This window comes from Ictidomys tridecemlineatus, chromosome 5 (assembly GCF_052094955.1).
Source record: "Ictidomys tridecemlineatus isolate mIctTri1 chromosome 5, mIctTri1.hap1, whole genome shotgun sequence".
Lineage (NCBI taxonomy): Eukaryota > Metazoa > Chordata > Mammalia > Rodentia > Sciuridae > Ictidomys > Ictidomys tridecemlineatus.
Window position 1 is genome coordinate 1,112,182 of NC_135481.1, and position 21,658 is coordinate 1,133,839.

The 21,658-nt window shown below is 37.3% G+C and overlaps 1 protein-coding gene across 1 annotated transcript; it reads right to left on the bottom strand.

Moving 5' to 3' along the window:
• Positions 1-10,276: 10,276 nt before the first annotated feature.
• Ndn (necdin, MAGE family member) lies at positions 10,277-11,948 on the bottom strand. Its single transcript, XM_005340564.5, has one exon. The coding sequence runs from the start codon at positions 11,808-11,810 to the stop codon at positions 10,833-10,835; it is 978 nt and encodes a 325-aa protein (XP_005340621.1). The 5' UTR covers positions 11,811-11,948; the 3' UTR covers positions 10,277-10,832.
• Between the last annotated feature and the right edge of the window lie 9,710 nt (positions 11,949-21,658).

Sequence of the window (21,658 nt, forward strand, 5' to 3'; positions counted from 1 at the left end):
AAATTGAAAAGTTATCAAAAATTCTAATTATGAAAGCCTTAAAAGCTACAACCAAGCATACATAGCCCTTTTTAGTAGTGTTGTGTAAAATGTGAGACATTTAGCAAGTAATATATTTTCATTTCCTTTGATAAGAAGCTCAGAGACTGAATGAAATTTGCCAAATTTACATTTGTACTGTCTGCCAAATATGCATATGGATGAGCAACATCTAGTTAGGATTTGAATAAGATATAAATAATCTATTGTTTTATGTTTTCTCTGGTTTAATTAAAATTATCATAAAAACCAAGAAGATAATTGGAAGCTCTATTTTTCATTTTAAAATGACTAAGAGGTGCAGTACATTGTGTATTTCCATTAGCTATTGCAACACTTGATATACAATGGAAAACATGATCGAGGAAAAGAGCTGACAGAATCAGCTCCACATTGAAGAGCACCAATATATCGGTTACCAACGTATCCTTTTTTGTTTGACCAGAGGACATTTTAGCTGCAATTTGTGAGTTAGGAGATGTAACTTCACTCATTTCCAAAGAGCTATTGAAAAAATGATGTGATGATATATGTTGTTTGTGTGGTATACCTAAGCTGCAATTTTCAACTGTCATTTATCATTTTAGAAGACAGAACAAATAAACAGATAAATAATTATTCCTATTTAACCCATTTAGAAATGTAACCAGCTCTATAAACCTGTGGTTGTATGCATAGATTCAACTAATCACAGATCAAAAAATACTCAAAAAAATTGTATCTGTAATAAATATGTACAGACTTTTATTCTTGCCATTATTCCTAAGTGATACAGTATATCAACTATCTATACATATCACTTGCATTGTATTAAATATTTTAAATCACCTAGAGTTGCTAAAAAAGTACATAGAATGGTGTATGTAGGATATATGCAAATACTTTGATATTTTTAAATAAGGGATTTGGGGATCCAGAGGGGTCCTGGACTTAATACCCCACAGATTCCAACGGACACCTCTACTTGCTTGTCTCACCTGCATATTGTAAGATTTGGTCTCTATAGAAACCAAAGACATTATGGAGCCATCTGAAAGCCAAAGAAAGAGGCCTGCAAAGTTCCTTCCTTCACAAATATTGGGAAGAATCATCCCTGATGACACCTTTATCTCAGACTTCAGCCTCTCAGAAATGTGAGGAAATAGATTTCTGTTGTTTAAGCCACCCAACCTGCGGTGCATTGTAATTTTAGCTCTAAAACAGAAATTCAGATTGCATCACTTTCTCCACAATGCCCAATCGCAAATTATTTTTGTATGTTGTACAATATGCTCTGTCTTTTTTACTTATCTTTCTTATCCAATTGTTTGTAACCTTCATATGCCATTAAACTAACACAATCATTTAGCCTTCTGGGAATGCTTACTTTCATACTGCAGTTGTTCTTGTTTTCACTATCTGAATTCTTAGAAAACATGGTCACAATATTCAAAACATTAAAAATTGAACTAGCACAAAATTGATAAAAAGCAGAACAGTTAATCTACAGGTAAAGCCAAATATTGACAAGCACTCATGATTACAACCTGATTCAATAGTACACTTAAGTCGCATGAGTCAAAGTGGTGCCATAATAGATAATCCATTCTTGTGAGCTGCAAATCGTACCAACATGAGTAGTCGGGGGAACAAACAGTTATGGTGACTACAGAAAACATAATACTTGCTGTCCTCACTTGATGATCAAATGAATCCAGCCCTTGTCTTGGGGCTGCAATCATAGTTTTATAGTATCTGCTTTACTTATATCCAAAATATTGGATTTACATATCCCTTAGAGCTGCTTTCTGGAAAGTGGGATTTTTAGTGCTAAAATTGAGACAAATCTAAGTAAACTGCTGGGATTTTGATAGGATTATATTAATCCTGCTGATAAATGATCTATTTCGTATGTTGAGTTTTCTGACATATAAACATGATATTTCTTTACATTTATTTAGGTCTTCATTAATTATCAGTATTCTATATACTTCAAAAATACAGATTTGATACACATTTGATTAGTTGTACATATATTTTGAGCTATGATAAATAGTACTGAATTTTACACTTCACTTCCCAATCATTATTGCTAATGAATAGAAATATAATTGATATTGTTTATTAAACTTGTATCCTGTGACCTTGAAAAACTCACTTATTAATACTAGGACTATTTCCATTTTGTTATCATTGATCAGTTGAGGTTTTAAAATTATACAGTTATATCAGCTGAAAATATAGACACCTTTATTTCTTTATCTTCAATCTGTATTTTACTTCATTTTCTCTCTTTGTTAAATAATCTAGAATTTTCACTAACAAATTGTAAAGAAAAGTAAGACTGGACACCCTACCCTACTGTTTATCCCATGTAGAGGGATGCAGTCTGTCTTCCACTATTAAACATTAAGCAATGTTAATTATAGGGGTACTTTTTTATTTTGGGTTTTTTTTGTTTGTTTGTTTGGTTGGTTCGTTGGTTTTTGGAAATAGAGATTAAACCTAGAGACACTTTATCTCTGAGCTATATTCCCAGTCTTTTTTATTTTGAGATAGTTTCTCACTGAGTTGCTGAAGGTTTCACTATGTTGTTAAGACTGGCCTTGAACTTGTGATCCTTCTGCTTCAGCCTCATGAGTTACTGGGATTACAGGCATGCACCACCATGCTTAGTAATTATATTTTTTTAATCTGAATTTTACTAAATTGAGATTTAATAGTGGGATTGCACTATTGAATATGTATGTGTGTGTATGTATGTATATGTGTGTGTGTGTGTGTACACACACACACACACACACATATATCCAAGGGGAATGACGTATGTATATAAAAGTGGTCTCTGCATTCCCATGTTTACTGCAACAATATTCATAAAAATCAAGCTATGAAATCATTGGAGGTGTCCATTGCCTGAATGAATGAATAAACAGAATATAGTACATGTGCATGATGGAATATTGTTTAGCCATAAAAAATGCAGTCCTGTTAATTGCAGCAACATGGAAACATGGATGGATCTGGAAGATATGAAATAGGCCAGGCCCAGACACTCAAATTCTGCTTGTTCTTATTTATTTATGAAAGAAAATTAAAGTTACATGAAAGCAATTAGTTTTAGTGGTACTCCTTTCCATATCTAACTTGTTAAAAGTTTATATCATGACAGGGAGTTGAATTTTTTAAATGCCTTTTATGTATGAATTAAAATAAGATTATTAACATGGTGAATTACAGTTATTGATATTTGAATTTTGAAATGGCCTGTATTTCTGGAATAAATGAGAAATGCTGTGGTACTTTATTATTATCTTAATATACTGGTAAATCAATTTTTCTAGCACCTGTATGAGTATGCCATGACAGAGTCTTCTAGGAAGACTCCTGTCTTGTCCATTCTCTGGGAAACTTTTGGGACTGCCTTTGTCACTTTTACTGCCACACATCTGGGAAAATACAGCATCATCACAGATACAAACAGGCATGCATCAATCAGTCATTTTATACTCCTGTCTAGTCTCTACGGTGCATGCATTCCTAATTCTGCTTAAGACTAGTAATTCTGTTTATGCTATATGTGTTACCACTCTCTGAATGCTGGTGTCTGTCCATCTGAAACTGTTTTCAAATAATTTACACTCACTTTGCTACTGATTCTTCAATTCACTAGTTTGTCTTCTGTCAATATTTATTTCATTGAAGTTGCTCTTCATAAGATAGAAATGATCTCTTTTTTATAATTTCAATTATTTTAACTAACACAACTGGCCATCCCCTTATTCTCTTGGCATCTCTATACCACATGCTCTCTCACTTTATTACTAATCTCTATTCATTGTTTCTTGATATTATTTAAGCTTTCTTTCTCTGGTCATCCACTTAATTCTCCTCAATGCTTCTCCATGCACCTCTTTCCTCTCCCTCTCCAAGGTTCCCAAACTCATATCATCTTTTGAACAAAAAATAACATAAACACCCCAAGATAGCCAGTATTGGTGTCTGAAAATGAGGTGCAGCATGAATTTCCTTCCTATACTGCTCAGGAAAAACACAGATTATCTTTCTAAATCCATGCACTATCCCGAAGCAATCTTATATTTTCCCATTCATGAGTTAATATGATTCTAATACAATTTATTATTCTTTTATGGATTTCTCCCCAATGAAATGGACATCTCTGTTTACATACCTCACAGTTAAATTAAACTAAAGATGTCTCAAACTGAATTTGTCATTTTTCCACATAAATCTTCTCTCTTTGCACTCCAAAAATGTTTAAAAAAACTGACATTACTCAAGACTTGTGCATTCCAGACAGTTGGCTACAATCCCTGAATCCTCTTTGTCCTTATTTAGCATTTAATCAATGATTGATTTTTTTTGAAAACTTAATCTCAAAATATTTTAAAATTTTTCCATTAATCTCCATTTACATTCCTTTTTCCTGGATAAGGACACTATTATCTCTCACCTGAATTCATGATGAACCCCTATATGCCTCTGAACTTGATCCCCCTTAATCTCTTGTCCAAACAGCAACAACCTTACTAAATGCAAATACCCTCTCCCAAATGCTTACCATACTTCAATAACATTTGACACCCTTGGCCACTTCCTTCAGCTCAAAATGTTGCTATTTTCATTTCCATGATCCAACACTCTCCTGGCTTACTTTTCTATCACTCATCCAGTTGCTCTTAGTAGTTCGTTTGCCAGCCCTTCCTTCATTATTAGACATAGAGATGTATCAGTTTTCCAGAGTACAATCATGAAAATATTTCTCTTCTCTCTCTCTCTCTCTCTCTCTCTCTCTGTCTATATATATATATATATATATATATATATATATATATATATATATATATATGATATTTTATAAGGACCTTATACATTGGGCTGGGGATGTGGCTCAAGCGGTAGCGTGCTTGCCTGACATGCGAGCGGCCCAAATTCGATCCTCAGCACCACATACAAAGATGTTGTGTCTGCCGAAAACTAAAAAAAATATATAAATATTAAAATTCTCTCTCTCTCTCTTTAAAAAATGACCTTATATATAAAGTCTTCATTGTTTTTTATCTGAAACCTATTCTTTCCCCCCTCTTTTATATCTCTTAAATCACACCATTGATATTCACCCTCTATTCAAGTCTAAAATCTGAGTGTTCCTTATGCCATTCCTGTATTCATCAATTAAATCCAACATAATAAAATAGGACAAGTATAATATTATGCTGTAATAGATTGCCAGTATCACTACTCTTGTGCCATGGGATTATTATTGAGTAAAATATGGATTATTTAAACAGAGCAATTGATTTAATAAGAAAGATGACTATTAAGTGACTAATGGGTGTGCAATGAATAGGGGGGACTACTATGTACTTTTGGGGGCCATCTCTGTTTAATTCACCAATATCTTTGAGTTCCAGTACATGGTAAAGTTCAGTGAATTTCTATTAAATAAATATATAAATAAGTAAGTTTATACATTGTTATAGTTTGAGTCTGGGGGGAATGTCCCTCAAAGGCTCATGTGTTGAAGGTCTGGTCGTCAATGCAGTAATGTTCAGAGGTGGAGCTTTGGAGAAGTGATTGGATCATAAGGGCTCTGATCTCATTAATAGATTAATCCATTCATGAGTGTAAAGTTGAAGATGGTGGGAACAGGAGGAAGTAGATCACTGGAGGCATGTCCTGGGATGGACAATCTTGTCCCTGTTCTCTTTGTCTTTCTCTCTCTGTTTCCCAGCTGCCATGAAGTAAGCAGCTTTCCTGTTCTGCACCCTATCTGCCATAATGTTCTGCCTTGCCTCCAGCCTAAATCAAAGGACTGAAATCATGAATTTAAATAAACTGTTCCCTCTTATACTTATTTTTCTTAGGGATTTTGTCATAGCAAGGGATAACTGACTAACACAAACATCAAACAATGAAAGCTTAATGATTGTTACATATTAAATAGGTGGGCAAATAATGGAACACAAGACACAATTCAGATGTGGGAACATATGTAATATAGTTAAGGGTTCCAACCCCTGAACAGGTGAAACAAAAAATAATGAGGCAAATTAAGATATAAACAAGTATGTTTTAGATATCCTGTTTATAAATTTATTTCCCACCTTCTTTTTACAATTTTTTCCAGAAAATGTATGGACTCAGGATTCTGTGTGTATTTACACAGCAGGTCCCCAAACAAAAAGAAATCATCCTGCTGAGTCTACCCTTCCCTTCACCTCTTTCACATTGTTAGTTACTTCTCTTCTCATAGATGCTTCATATGCTTTATGACACTTCTCTTGGAATATCTGAGTTGTGGTGCACCTGTTTATGCCTCTTTATCCTCATACTTCTCCTAGAATGGCGCTCACTGTACTGAAGTATAATTCTTTTTATTCAGTTGTTTCTTTCAACATTGTGAATGTACTGTGACCACAGGACAATGTCTATTCTGTTCACCATTTCATCTCTACCTCCCAGTACTGACTACCTCTGTAACGTATTAGATACTCAATATGCAAATTAGTGCATAAGACAGCATGTGGTCATTACATGTGGTTATAACAGGACATTAGAATGACAATTTCAATTCATTCTTGCTAGTACCAGATATTTACTTTTACTATATATTTCATTAATTGATAAAATATCTTGATTTAATAAATGAGTTTTTGGTTTTCTTTTTCATTTTCCCACTTATATTTGTTTTTACCTTTGTTACACTGACCTATTTTTGTCACTGGTCCATCTAACTAGCAAGAAGTTGTTTATTTGTAGTATTCATTCTTTAAAATATAAACAAACAAACAAACAGAACTAGATATTGGCTTTTTTGTTGGAATATTTGAAGAAATCAATTGAAAACAATATTCTGTTTCTGCTATTTTTCTGAATTCTTTGTTTTCTTTTACTAATTTCAACTTATCTATACTTTCTAAGCTTTAGATTGTTTGATTGTTATTTTCTATATTTGACTTTGTTTTCCTGTAGGAGAGGTAGGTCTTTCTAATGTTTCTTCACCTGATTAACAAATTCTTATTGAGCACATCCATATGCTAATCTCCAAGTCAAGCATCAGGGAAATAGTTAATAGTTCAGTTACAGTTTTCACTCTCTTAAGTATTTAACAATACAGGAATAGAGTGTCAAGAAGCACTTATAAATCACATATGTATTCTGAGTGAGGGGTTTGAACATGGCTGTGCTCTCAGGGCTAGCAGAGAAATCTAGGAGGTGGTGCTTCTAAATTGGCCTGGTAAGATTCAAGGTAGAGGGAGGCACAACTGGTTGTTAAAGCAGAGAAATGACTTAAATGCATCAGTTCATTTAAAACATCTCTTTCCATTATGCTAAGTGAAGCTAGCCAGTCCCTAAAAAACAAATGCCAAATGTCTTCTTTGATATAAGGAGAGCAACTAAGAACAGAGCAGGGAGGAAGAGCATGAGAAGAAGATTAACATTAAACAGGGAGGAGAGGTGGGAGGGAAAGGGAGAGAGAAGGGAAATTGCATGGAAATGGAAGGAGACCCTTATTGTTATACAAAATTACATATAAGAGGAAGTGAGGGGAAAGGGAAAAAAACAAGGGAGAGAAATGAATTACAGTAGATGGGGTAGAGAGAAGATGGAGGGGAGAGGAGAGGAGGGGGGATAGAAGAGGATAGGAAAGGTAGCAGAATACAACAGACACTAGTATGGCAGTATGTAAAAATGTGGATGTGTAACGGATGTGATTCTACAATCTGTATACGGGGGAAAAATGGGATTTCATAACCCACTTGAATCAAATGTATGAAATATGATAATGTCAAGAGCTATGTAATGTTTTGAACAACTAATAAAAAAATAAAACAGCTCTTTCCTAGTTGACATTACTTAAAGTCATTCATTTCCTCCCAAGAAAGCTTAAATTTGATATCATCATAATTAATATTAAATTTCCAAAGGTCCTTTTTGCCCTCCATGACCTTAATAATATGAATTTAATTAAAGCAAAATGTGTGTATGAGTGTTTGTAAAGAAATGAGGTTCCAGTTGGCAGTAAAAATTACATATTATAAAGAATTAGCAAAATCTTTCCCAGACACAGCAGTCTGAGCATCACCACACCATTATCTTGGACTGAGAATCCACTGATGCTTTCTTGAATCAAACATCCCAGAATTTCAGAGACAAACATTTTACAAAATATTTGGCAAACTCTACAACTGTTAAAAGTCCAGCCCAAAAAATCTAACATAGCTATTCCCCAAGCTGCTGTCTCTGTCAGACCAGGTGTCATGAGTTAAACTTATTTCACATCTGCAAAGCTTGCTTGTCTGTTTGGCTGTCTCTGAGACAGAACAGTGGAGCAGCTCTACACATGCGTCTTGCTGGATTCAGCTCCTTGTTTTTTTCAAAATCCTGCCCTACTGCAAACTTTCTTTCCTCTAAGGCATGGCTAGAGTGCCTGTGCCAGGTGACCTTGTGTGTTTTTCCATGCCTCCCACAGCAAAGAGGATCATGATTGCAAATATAGGGAGTTAAATGTGGAGGTGAGGGTACTGTCTGCCTGGTGACTTCTGGGTTTGACTAAGTATTGTACAAGAGTTACACTTGCTGCAAGGAGTTAATCCAGCAGTGAGAGAAGTTTTAGGATATTAAAGAAAATGACGGTATCATGACAGGAATGACAGAGATGGCCCCGCTCTAGTAACAGAATATCTTGGACAGCTTCATAATTTTAAATGAAAGGGGATAGATTTGTTTTGTCTTTGGTGGTTTGTGGAGAAATAAGATTTTTCAATGATCCCCAAGTTTGTAAGCAGCTATGATATTTACATTGATTCCATGCTATAGGTGACATTAAAGCCAAGTCACCCGTACCTGGGTTATTGCAGAAATGTCCCTAATTCCCACCTCACACCCACAAAAGAATTCATAGAGAGGTAGTAAATTGTGAATGGATTTTATCTCAGCACATATGGGCTTTTAAAGCTTTTTCAGCACCTGCATCTACCTGCTAAATTATGCTAGTTAAATGTTGGGAATCCAGCTCCAAATCCATCAATCAGTTCTCTCACCCCCAAATTACCCCCAGTTTACTTCTTTTGGATGTGAACACGTTCCCTTTGTTATTTGTCTTCCACAGAAAATGTTCTAGGGTTGGTAAAATATACTTTTCCACTTTTTTTTTAATTTAAAAGATTTCCAATCTTATTAAAACTCCGTTTAATTTAAAGACCCTCCTTCTACCAGGACTGAAAGCTTTATACTGAGATTTTTATCCAGTCATCTCTCCTCACCCCATTCCACCCTCCTAGGGGCTACCTAGTGTTCCACTGCCACTGAAGACCTGCTGGGCCACAAAGGTCTCAATAGGCAATCTCCCAACCCCAACCCCATTTCCCCCTTCCAGGTATCAGGTGTGTTCCTCTGGTACCACTTATCAGAGAGGTTCCTTCATTTCCAACCCTTAAGAAAAATTATGCTACAAATATTGCCTTCAGTGCTAAACAGGAATATGACCTGGTTAGGTAAATTAGTCTCTTTGAAATTCACTTTCTTAATTGATACAGCCATAATATTGTTTACTCTAAAAGATTGTTATAATAAATCCTTAGTTTGAGGGTGTGTGTGACAGAGCCCATGTGAGTGTTGGGGGTGGGGAGTAAGAGAGCAAATTAACATGGAACTAAAAAGTAAATAAATGCAAGAAGGCAGGGAGGGAATTTTAGGCAGGTAGGATAATTCTGGGCTCTAAATTTATTGTATTTTGGTTCAAATCCCAGCTCCTTCTTTGAATAAGCTTTATGATCTATGGAAAATTCATTGCCAATGCTTTGTTCCTTCATTTTCTTCAGTGTTGGTGTAATATGTTTCTACCTATTAAGGTTATTTTTCTGAGGACTGAATAAAAGTTGAAAGTCCTGTAAAGAGCATAAGTATAATAGCTCACACTTTTTAAGTGTCCACAAAAGTCAGCTGTTAATTTTGCCAAAATGTAGAAAATTACCCTACGTAGTGCCAGTTATTATTTTAACTTTCATATGTTTCAAAGTTTTTAAAGCAAACATGAGTCACATTTTTAAAAATTAAACTATAAACTTCACACATGTATGTGTACCCATGAGTAGTAATTTCCCTTCCTTTAAGGTGAAATTGTTATATATGTACATTTTGTACAATAAACTCTTTCCCTCATTCCCACCCATACTACTTTCTTAACAAGACAAGTTACACTCTTCCAAAAAATGATTGTATCACAAGAATCTTTAATGTTTACATTAAAGTTTATTCATGGTAGGGGTGTATATGTGTTTAATAAAGTGTGCCAAGTGCCCACATTGAGACCGTTTCAGTTCAAATCAGTTCACTCCACACTGTGCCCAGCAAGGTCATACAGAGAGGGCCCTTGACTTCTCTTGGTTAGGCCAGCTTTGCTGGTGAGTTCTTCCCAAATGTCCAGGTACAGTCCACTCCAACACACATCATCGGTCCCATATAAAAGAATAAGATGGAAATTTTTTTAAATGTATTTCATAAGTTTAGCACATCTCTGGTACAAAAAAATCCAAGAAAGGGCACAAAAGCGAAAGCACCAACTGAGCTTACTTATAAACAAACATGCATAAATTCTAAACACTACTCAATAGTACCCAAATGAATACAACATTGCATTAAAAGGTATAAAAGCACTGTACTGAAAACTTAAAAGTTACACGTGAAATACTGCACTGTAAATCCTGAATACTCTAATGACTGACTCACCCCCACCCTTCCACAGCCCTGGTGATGGTCAGAAACCATTAATCTGCCTCCAGACCTTTCTAGTCCTCAGAGACACTGCTGCGGGGGCAGTGGGCACTGGGATTAGCCTCCCGCAGAGCTCTGGCCTCCTCCAGAGCCTCTCTGTATCTGGAAGGCCAGGCCTGGGGGTCTTTCTTAAAGACCCTGGCCAGGAACTCCATGATTTGCATCTTGGTGATTTCACGGCTGGCTCGGGAGCCCCAGAAAAACTCGTACTCAGGAGGCTCAACGAAGGGAACGCGCTGGTACTTCAGGTAATTCTGCTGGACGAACTCCTCAGTGATAAGCTTTCTCACGTCCCCGAAGGTGGAGTGCTTCTTCCAGGGCCTCAGCCCCAGGATGCGCAGCACGTTCCAGACGGCGCTCTCTCTGGCACCACGACCTTTCACATAGATGAGGCTCAGGATCATGAGCAGGAGGCCTGTCATCGGCATGCGGTTGTTCAGCGCCACCCTGTCCAGCTCCTCGGGGTTGAGTGCTTTGACCAGCGCAAACTCCATCGTGTGGAGACTGGTCAGCCTCAGATGCAGCCCGAAAACTCTGGCAAGGATGAGGCTGGTGCGCCTGAGGATGCTTCTGCACCATTTCTTGTAGCTGCCGATGACATCCTTCACCATGTCTGGAAACCAGATGATCATTTTCTTCTGGTCCTTGACCAGCACGTACCACATGAGCTCGTGAGCCTTCTGCACTAGCTGAGCAGGGGCCGGCGGCGGTGGGAGCGGCTGGGCAGGTTCAGGGGGGTGATAGACGCGACCCTCCTCTGCGGCCTGTTGCAGGATCTTCGGGTCCTCCTCTTCGCTCAGGGCCTGGGGCGGCAGCGCGGCCTGAGGAGAGGCCGTCGGGCCTACAGGAGGGCTCGATGGCCCTGCGAGGGTCGCAGGGGGAGAGGCGGGAGGAGGGACCCCTACCGGAACCCCAGGGCTGCTGTGCATCTCAGAGTTGGGGGCCTCCGCTGCAAAGTTGGGGTCGCTCAGGTCCTTACTTTGTTCGGACATGTCTGCAACGTCTGACAAGGGCAGGGCCTCCGTCTCCGCGAGCTCTTCGAGCCGGCTCTCCCTCCGCGGACTCCAAGAGAGGAAGTGCGCGTTGCGGAGAGCAGCGCCTTCCGCAGCGGCAGGCAGGGCGGGGCGGGGCGGCGGCAATACTGGACACTGCGCCTGCGCGTCCGCGTCCGCGGCCAGGCTGCCAAGGAGGGAGGGGACAGAGGAGAGCCCGACGGGAGGGTCTGTAGAACCTGGGTGGTAATATTGACCCTAAATTTCCCGTTTGGTTGAGAAAGTCATGAGGAGATGCAAGGGGAGATGGATGACCACTGGAGAAGGAGGAAGTTTAAGAGAAAGATAGTAGCTCAAGTTTCTCAGACAGTGAAATCTAGTTTTTAGGAAACGCTCACCTGAGTACATCCAGAATCAAGTTAGGCATGAGTCTCAGAAACAGGTATAGGTGCATGCAGAAACTCGAGTTTCCTATGAACCAGTAAACTAATTAGAACGAATAAAGAAAGAAAAAACAAACTAATGTGGGAAGGTCATATAAATGAGGGAAAGGAAAGAAAAGAGGTGAAGACAGAATGAAATGAGCTCCCACAGGGAATCCCTGACATGGAATGCCTCATGTGTCCAGACAGGGGTGATAAAGTGGACATCAGGGACACAAGCAGAGAATAAAATACACCAGTAGAAGATAAGCTTCTTGAGGATAGAGATCTCTGGTAGCTAGGATGCTTCCTGACACATGGGAGTTTAGAACATGTCTAATGAATACATGAATGGCGCACAGAAAAGTATGCACTATGACAGACCAATATGCACAGAGGCATCGACCCCTCAGCAGCACCTCTATCACTTGTCCCTTTAAGCTTATTCCTGTACAGAATATCCACAATGATGGGAAAACATAGTGATCTAGGAATGTCAATCTCCTAGGAATGGAATGTAAAACACCTGTGCATCTCTTTTATCTATAAAATGCTTTTTCATGTATGTTTAATTTACTTTCTGTGAGAAAGGCATCATTCTTGTTTATTAGGTGAATCATGAATTGTTTAATCTGGTAATAAAACAATAAGAAAGTAAAAAAGAGAGAAAAGAAAGAAATCTTCATATTGAAATAATCAAATGGGGGAGTGGGGAAAGAGAGCAGTTGAGATTGTTTAAGAAAATGTGGGAAATGTGAAGAGGATGTCTGAGATTGGAATGTTGAGAAATACCAATAAAAATTGTTGTAGTCCCTCCCTACCAAATCATAGTGTTTATAAAACAAGGACATATTCAGCAGTTAAGGAAAATCCCATATCAATACATGTGATATTTGAATTTTTTAAATTAATGAACATAACATCATTGGAATGTTTGTTAAATCATTTTTGTTTGACACATAATAATTGTGCACATTTATGGGGAATGGTATATTTTGATATATGCATACCAGTGTGATGATCAAATTAGAGTAATTAAGCATATCCATCACCTCAAACATTTATCTTTCTTCTGTTAGAATTATTAAAAATACTCTCTTCTAGCCATTTTTAAATATACAACAAATTATTAACTACAATCTTCCTATCATGCTATAGAACACTAGAGCATATTCCTACTAGCTGTATTATGTACAAAATAGAGATTGCTGATGAACAATCTCTTGCTATTTCCCTCCTCACTACCCTTCCCACTTTCTGATAATCACTATTTTACTTTCTAATTCTATGAAATCAATGCAGTTTCTACATATGAGTGGGATCACAAAGTGTTTGTCTTTTTTATGTTTGACTTTTTTCACTTAACATGATGGTGTTCTTACACTCATCCTTTCTGTACCAAATGATAGAATACTGTTTTTCTTATTGTTGAATACTATTCCATAGATACACATATCACATTTTCTTTAGTAATTCATCCTTTGATGAACAGTTAGTTTGATTCATTCATTTTTTAATATTAATAGATTTTTTGATTTTTCCACTTCCATTGAATATGTTTGATTTTATTTTAATTTTTCCTTTAAGATTCAATAAGATAAAGATGGTTACATTTATTAGCACAACTTGTATGATTATGTCCTTTTATCTGTTTTTCCAGGACCCTCCTTCCTCTGGTTACTTCTGCGACCTCCTTCCATATGTATATGTGGGAACTTCACAGGATTCTCTTTGTCAGCAACTGGTTAGTCCCATGTTGGGACTGCACACAAATCTTTACAAAGATTTTTTAATAGGTCCCATAGATAATATCTCAATATGTCTTTTGATGACCAAAGATATGAGATGTAACATATGTGTGCCCTGTTATTTCAATATGGAAAACCATATCTACAGTGAACAAAAACAAAACTACGCTCCTACAGATCGTAGGAGTGAAGAAAAAGAGATCATCATTAGAGCATCTGAAACCTTGAATCCTGAAACTGATCAGCAGCTGTGGCTGAGTTGATGTGATTTGAAAGCCTTTCTTGGATTTCCTCAGATGCATAACTTCTTAAGTAACTATCTTGAGTCTGATTATTGATCCTTGAGAAACAAAATGTGAAAAACATTGACTTGATATTTCTAAGTACCTCACTTTATTTTCTTATATAAGGTGAATAGTCCTTATCTGAAATGTGTGAGCCCAGAAATGTTTCAGATTTCAAATTTTAGAATATTTGTACATATACATAATGTTATTTAGGGATGAGACCCAAGACCAAAGGTAAAATTTATTTATGTTCCATAATGTTCCACAGAAACATGAAGGTCCTTATATGATATTTTTACTACAGCTGCCTTTTGATTGTAATCCATCACATGAACTCAAATGGATGATTTCCCACTTGTGATGTCATGTCAGTGCTCAAGAAGTTTTGGCTTTTGGAACATTTGGAACTTCAGATTTTTGGACAACAGATGCTCAACTTCATCCTGTTTCTCATTTCTTGCTTTATTTTTCCTCCAATAAGTTGATTTTGAAATGTTTTCCTGTGCTGTTTCACTGTTCGGGTTTGTATGCATTTGTCAACTTTAAAAGGACCTTTCCAACACCAGTCCTTATAATCCTATCCTAATAATGTACTGCAGAGGTGACTTAACTAAATTTCTACCCTGTCCTCATCTTGCTTGTCTTTGAGGACAGATATCTGAAGTCCTCTTCAGGTGAGCCAGCCAGAACCAGTTGAATCTAATATAGCAGCCTTAGACACAGCCTTTAATCTTTAAATTCTTTATAATCCTGCCTGCAGGCTAAATAGCAAACCACAATATCATGGCAGTCTGTAACTGTCATGAGAAAGTCCTACATAAAAGAACCATGCAAGGGGGAAAAATGTGGCAGCCATATTCATAGAAAATCACTCATTCGGGGCTGGGATTGTGGCTCAGTGGCAGAGCACTTGCCTCACACATATGAGGAGGCATTGGGTTTGATCCTCAGCACCACATAAAAATAAATAAATACATTTATTGTATCCATCTACAACTAAAAAAATATTTTTTAAAAGAAAATCACTTATACTTTGAAAAGACATGAATATCACCCCGCCTTATCATCCTATGCCTTCTCCTCATTTCTTTTACTGTCTGTAAATAATCTCCTGACTCCCAAGGGTCAAGAGGCTGATCTGTGAATCCTTCCTGCTGCTTCTTCTATACTTGGCTAAGAATAAAGCATCATTCACTGCTCAATCAGTGCTTAGTCTTCTTGTTGGTTTTACAATTTCAAGAGAGAAAAAGAACCCAGTTGGGGGTAAAAATTGTGTAACAGTCTCTACAACAGGACTATTTGGTTTCCCAGTTCACCAGGATAATTATTTCATTTCATTCAGATTTGTCTTTAGTTGGATTTATTTCCCTTTTTAAAAATCTTCATCCTTTCCTTTTCTACTTCTCTCAGCCCTCTTCTCCCACACACATTTCTTGGATTGATTAAAGCCTTTTGCTTTCTTTGAATACATTTTACAAGAGGGTGTCAATTATATTCTCCTTTTAAAAAGATGTTTCTTGAACAGACATATTGTCCTCATGATTCTTAAATATAATTATGACTTCTTACGTTTTTATCTTCATCAATTTTTTCTCCTTTATTCCATTTGTATATTTGTTCTTCACCAAATATTTGTATAAGTGGTTTGGTTCATTTAATATATTTTTAATAATTAAAATGTTTGAACTGTCTATTTAAGTCTCAGTACAACTTTGGCCAAAGGCTATATTTTTGGACATGCAGTGTTATTAAAATAACACCCTTGGGTCTAGGTGTGTTGCTCAGTGGTAGAGTACTTTGCCTAGCATGCACAAAGCCATGGGCTTGGTCTCCAGAACTACACAAAATTATATCACATTTCACCCTTCTAGATTTAATGGATTCATTAAATTAAATCACAAGTTTTATAACTCTGAAAGTGAGCTCCTGTTGAAGTGAGATATCAGAATGCTAGCCAGAGAGCTGCTTGAGGTCCATTTGCTACCTGGGATGAAATTCATAATTGAGTTCCTACCTAAATCTCATTATGGTGAAGTTACCAGTATGACGGAAGACACTACCTCTACTGCAGCTCACATCATACCTCACTTCTAACAGGAGGGTTGTTTAATACTGTAGCAGGGGCTTCAGATTAGGACCACACAGGGGTATTATGCTTGGAAGATTTAAAGCCTTGGAACTGACACTCAAGCTTGAAACCATCACAGGGTAAATTGTGAAGCTGATCCCCTTTGAAGCCCAAATGCCCACATGCTAAAGTGATATCATGTTCTTCCCAGGGAAAGCCCTCTTGACAAGTCTCAGTTTCTCACCAAGAAGAAAGGTAACAGAAGGGTAGCTCAGGTGGGTGGTATGATCAAGCAAAATAGAGCTCATTGTAGGCTTTAAATTAAGAAAGCACACTTTTACATGTGTCATGAGAGTGGTCAGTAGCTTGATAGCTACCTAATAAGAGGAATAAACCAAAAGAGTAATATGAAAGGGAAAGGACCAAGGACACTATGGTAAAGAGGAGGAAGTCAGCACTTGTATGGCATCCACAGTTGCTTTAACTCAAAAGGGTGAGATTTGGGGCTGGAACTTTGATGATGTCCTGGGGATATTAGGCTTGCTAGGTTTCTCCAGGGTGGGACCATTGGCTGTGGCAATAAGTCCTCCCAGGTACAGGCGTATAGAAGCAAAAGTGTAAAGCTATCAATAATATCTCCTGAAGGAAACTCAGGAAGGGTTATTCATTGAGTAAAGGTTCTGTAAATAGAAGTTTGGTGGATGCAGAAAGTATACAGAAAAGTTTTAACTTAAAATATTCTGCAGCAGACAGTTTTTCTGGTATGTTACTTCAAACTCTGTAATGTGGAAAAGATTACACAGCTGTGGAATAGGCTGTTCTTGGCAGACTTAGGAATAGGAGGAGAGGCCTGTCCTGGCATGGGTTTCCATAGAACAGAGGAAGGGGGGTTATTCCAGAGCCTCCTGTGGACAGTGAGCATGCTCACAGTGCAGGGGTCCAGGGCCCCTGGATGAAATGTGAATCCTTCTGGCTCTTTCCTGTCCACATAAGCAGCAACCTTCACCTTGGAGCCCCCAAATGGGCCCCAGATGCCTTTTCAGGCCAAGAAACTGAAACAGAGAACTCACTTTAATATGTTCAGCAAATATTATTGCACAATGTCTGTCATGTGTTTGAAAGATTTGCATTTTAGAAATGTAGCTCAGTCTGAGGGAGAAACCAATGGCATTGGCACTGTTTGGTAGTGAGGCCCCTTTCTGCTAGAAAAGAAAACTTGTCAAGGGCAGGCAGCACTGCTTTCCACAGTGGGAGGCAGGGGGGAGGTGCTCTACCCTGACTCCTCATGCCCTCCAGCCTCTCCAGGGGGACATTTCTCATGCTTGTCCATTTGAGGCCCATCACTGTAATGGGAGGTTTTGTAGTCCTGTTCAGACCCACTAAGCTTCCTGCTAATATTCAGAGAGTGAGAGGGCCCAAGATATCTTCTAAAAGGTCACCTAGGTACAGAGTTAAGACTGGAATTGATGAACAATCAGAGGGATAAGGACCAATTAGGAGTCCTTTCAAAGGAGTCCATGTAAGAAATATGCCTTGCATTTCATCCTCGTTTTGCAACTACCTATTAAGTGCCATATTTTGGGCATTGTTACTGGGGATAAATGAGAAGGAACATAGTCTTTTTAAGGGAGAGGGAAGTGGCATAGAAAAAAGCCACATGAAATCAAATCAAATATTATATCTTGTGATACATATTGGAAAGAAACTATGATTCTACCATGGTATGGAACAGAGGGAACACATGCCCAAGAGAGATGCCAGGAAAGATGAACGTGAAAAACAGAAGTGAGGGGAGAATGTGAATAGTAGTGACAAACAGGATTCTGTCTCAGAGGTGGCTATGACTGAGCAGGGCAGTATAGTTAGAATATGCACATGCCATTTTTTGAAGCTATGTGGAGAGAAGAGATAAAAAAAAAAGTTCATGGGAAGATGGAGTAGATAGCTCAGCAGAAATAATGATAGATAGGTCTTAGGCAAGAGAGTAGGGTTTAAAATAGGTAAATGACATCACAGTGAGAATTTTCATGTCAGGGTTCTTCAAAGAGACCAGTCATGACATGAGGATGGGATAAAATTTTAATTGTGTGAGAGTGTAACACACACCCAGAGCTTGCCTCCTTTCTCTCTCACACACATAAATGCCCTCCAGACATGGGAGATCCAGAAGAAAAGTAAAAAAGTGAAGGAAAAAAAGATACTTTTCCCACATACCACCAAATCCCTTTTATGGACAACCAGGGCCCCAGATGAGGACAACCGAAAATAACAAGCAGGAGAGGAGTGAAGAAAGATGGGCATGCCAACAGGCCAGGTAATTTAAGCCTCTTTCCAAACTATCGTATGACTTCCTTACTAGATCTATTTCTGGGACATATTAAAATAGATTGCCTCATCTTAAACAATCTTCTCTAAGATAAATTCTATTCAAGCAGACCTTGGATTAAAGTTTGTGATGTGTCATGATTTTACACATTTCGGGATTTAATTTGCTAATATTTTGTTGATAGTTCTCATACATATGCTCATCATAGATATTGATCTGTAATTGTCTCCTTGTGTAATTCTTTTTGTAGTATTTCCTATGATCCTTTTAATGATTAATTCATGTATGATCTGCACTTTTGACTTCTTCACTTTTGTGGAAAATACACACACACACACACACACACACACACACACACATCTATTCCTCCAGATACCTCATCAATTCCTAGGACAGCCGATAATTTTCTGCTCAAATCTTCTCAAATCTTTCAACGGTGTCTCTTTCTCCAAACATCCTCCACTGGTCCAGGGATTAGGGCCCAAATATCTCTTACGGCAGGGGTATTTTTAGCCTAACACAAGCTCAATGTGTTAGGCAAATTGTGAACCCAGATATTTCATTAGATTGAGAAGTGGATAATAACCTGGATGCTTTACAAAAATCCAAGGGAGAATGAATTCTAGCATTTTTCCCCTCTTTTATAAGGTTGTATCTTTGGAGAAATGAATTGAGGCTATTTCAATATGTTGTAGCATATGCTGCAGTTTATAAGGAGCTATACAATCTTTCACATTCAGAAGCAACTGGCATGGGCTGCTAGCTAAAGTCCAACTCCACTAATGCCTAAGTGACTGGCACAGCAGAGTCATAGTATTCTACCATAGGTTGTTCTCAAGAAGGATGTCTACTATCTCAATATCATTTGTTCCAGATAGATATGTTTCTAGAGTCTCATGGAAAATAGCTTTGAGTCCCACTCATCCATTGATAAATTATGATCATACTTTCCAATAGTAGTTTCTGGATTAAGAAATACTTATCAGTCCTATCCACTGATAAATTAGGATTATACATTCAGGTACTAGAGTTTGAAATAAGGAGCACTCATCAGTCTTAAAAAGAGGATTTATCATCAACACATATAACAGAGTCCTTATTTCAGAGAATGACTGCTTCCACCTTCTCACAATGATTGCTAAGGATTAATATTTATAATTATATAATTACACATATTTATGCAAATTTTTTTATGATAGTGGCCTTATGTGGCCCCTTTTCATTAATGAATCAATTGAAGAGACTATTCAGTACTATTCTGCTTTAGGTATACTGCATTGCCTTTACTCAATTTCAACCTTACTATATGTACTATAATTCAATTATGGCGGTAATGGCCCAGAGTCAACACAGATCTCACATTTCAAGGTCATGGTGCCCAATAGGATGATCTTTATATAATATGGCACCAGCACTTTGAAGATAACCATACCAACTATACTTTTGACTATGTATATATTTGGTGGTTACAATGACTCCTTAAAATTCAATAATTTGCTAAATGATTTTCTAGAATGACTCATAGAACAAAACAAATTATATGCTTAGGATTACAGTTTTCTAAGAAAGGATATACATAGTGTGAGGCCTATGAGGGACTGCAAGGCTTCCATGACATCTCTCTCACTGTGAATCAGGACATATTGCACTTCCAATAAATCCATCTATTTACAAATGAGGAATTTCCAGTTATCTACAATTTGGGGCTACGTAATGTAGAAATGATTACTTTGACTAACCCAAATGAAGGTTGTGCAGTTGAAAATCACAATACTCTAATTCTATGCTAGACTTTCCTGGTAATATGCCCTCATTCTTAAGTTATCAACTAGTTACCATAAGTCATCTCATTAGTGTAATGAAGATAGACCTATAAATCAAGAAATTACAAGGGTTTCTATAGTTACAACAGAGAGCAAATACCAGACAAATTCTTAATTATACTATCGCCTCTGATCAAATAACTTACTTATTCTTTGCCCCCTTTCTGGCACTCTATATTTGTATATTTGATGTCTACCACAGTCTTCTTTGGACTGAAATCTCTACCTTCTAGGAAAACTTGAGACTACCCTACTGTTCATAGAAAACAGGAGTTAGAACCTTGAGTATCACATCAGGACATTGGAACTCTAGGCTCATTCATTAGGGATCAAAGAGTAAATAGACATAGATATCATTTAATATGTGCCATTGAAAACCTTGATTTTCCCATGTCTTATTCATCCATCACTGTCTTTCCACGAAGATGAAGCCCCATAGCTGATTTTTAACAGTTTTATTCAAGTATAACTGATATATGATAAACCACACACATTTGAAGTGCATAGGTTGACAATTTTTGATAGGTACACCCCCTCCTAAAATTTCTCATGCCTCTATTGCTCCCCACCCATCCACTTCTGCCTACTCATTTAACTAATGATATACTTTCTGACACCATAGGGTAGTTCAAATTCTCTAGAATTGTGTATAAATGGAATCATGAGTGTTTGACTTTTTAAAATCTGCCTTCTTGCTCACAGCATAGTTATTTTGAGATTCTTCCATGTTATGATATATACTGAGAGTTTATACTCATTTTATTACTGAGCAGCATTACGTTCTTTGAATGTCACCAATTTTTTTTCTATTTGACCATTTCTCTACTGAAAACATTTTTATTCATTTACAGTTTAGAGCCATCACAAATTGCTATGAATACTCATGCAAAGAACTTTGTATGGATGTAAGCTTTCTTATTGCTTCCTAGAAACTGAAAATTGGATCACATGATAGATGAATGTTTTAACTTTTAAAGAAGTTGACAGATTTTTTGAAGTTGTAATATTTTATACTAGCAAAGAAGAGTGACCCACTTCCTATAGATCCCTGAAAACACTGAGTACAATCCCTTTAATTTTTAGATATTCTAATACGAGTGTATTGGTATCTTATTATAGTTAAGAATGCATTTACAAAAAACAAAAAATAAAAAAAATGCATTTACCTAATGGC

Bases quoted from the DNA above. Each gene is read 5' to 3' on its own strand.
- Ndn (XM_005340564.5), bottom strand. From the start codon at position 11,810: ATGTCCGAACAAAGTAAGGACCTGAGCGACCCCAACTTTGCAGCGGAG.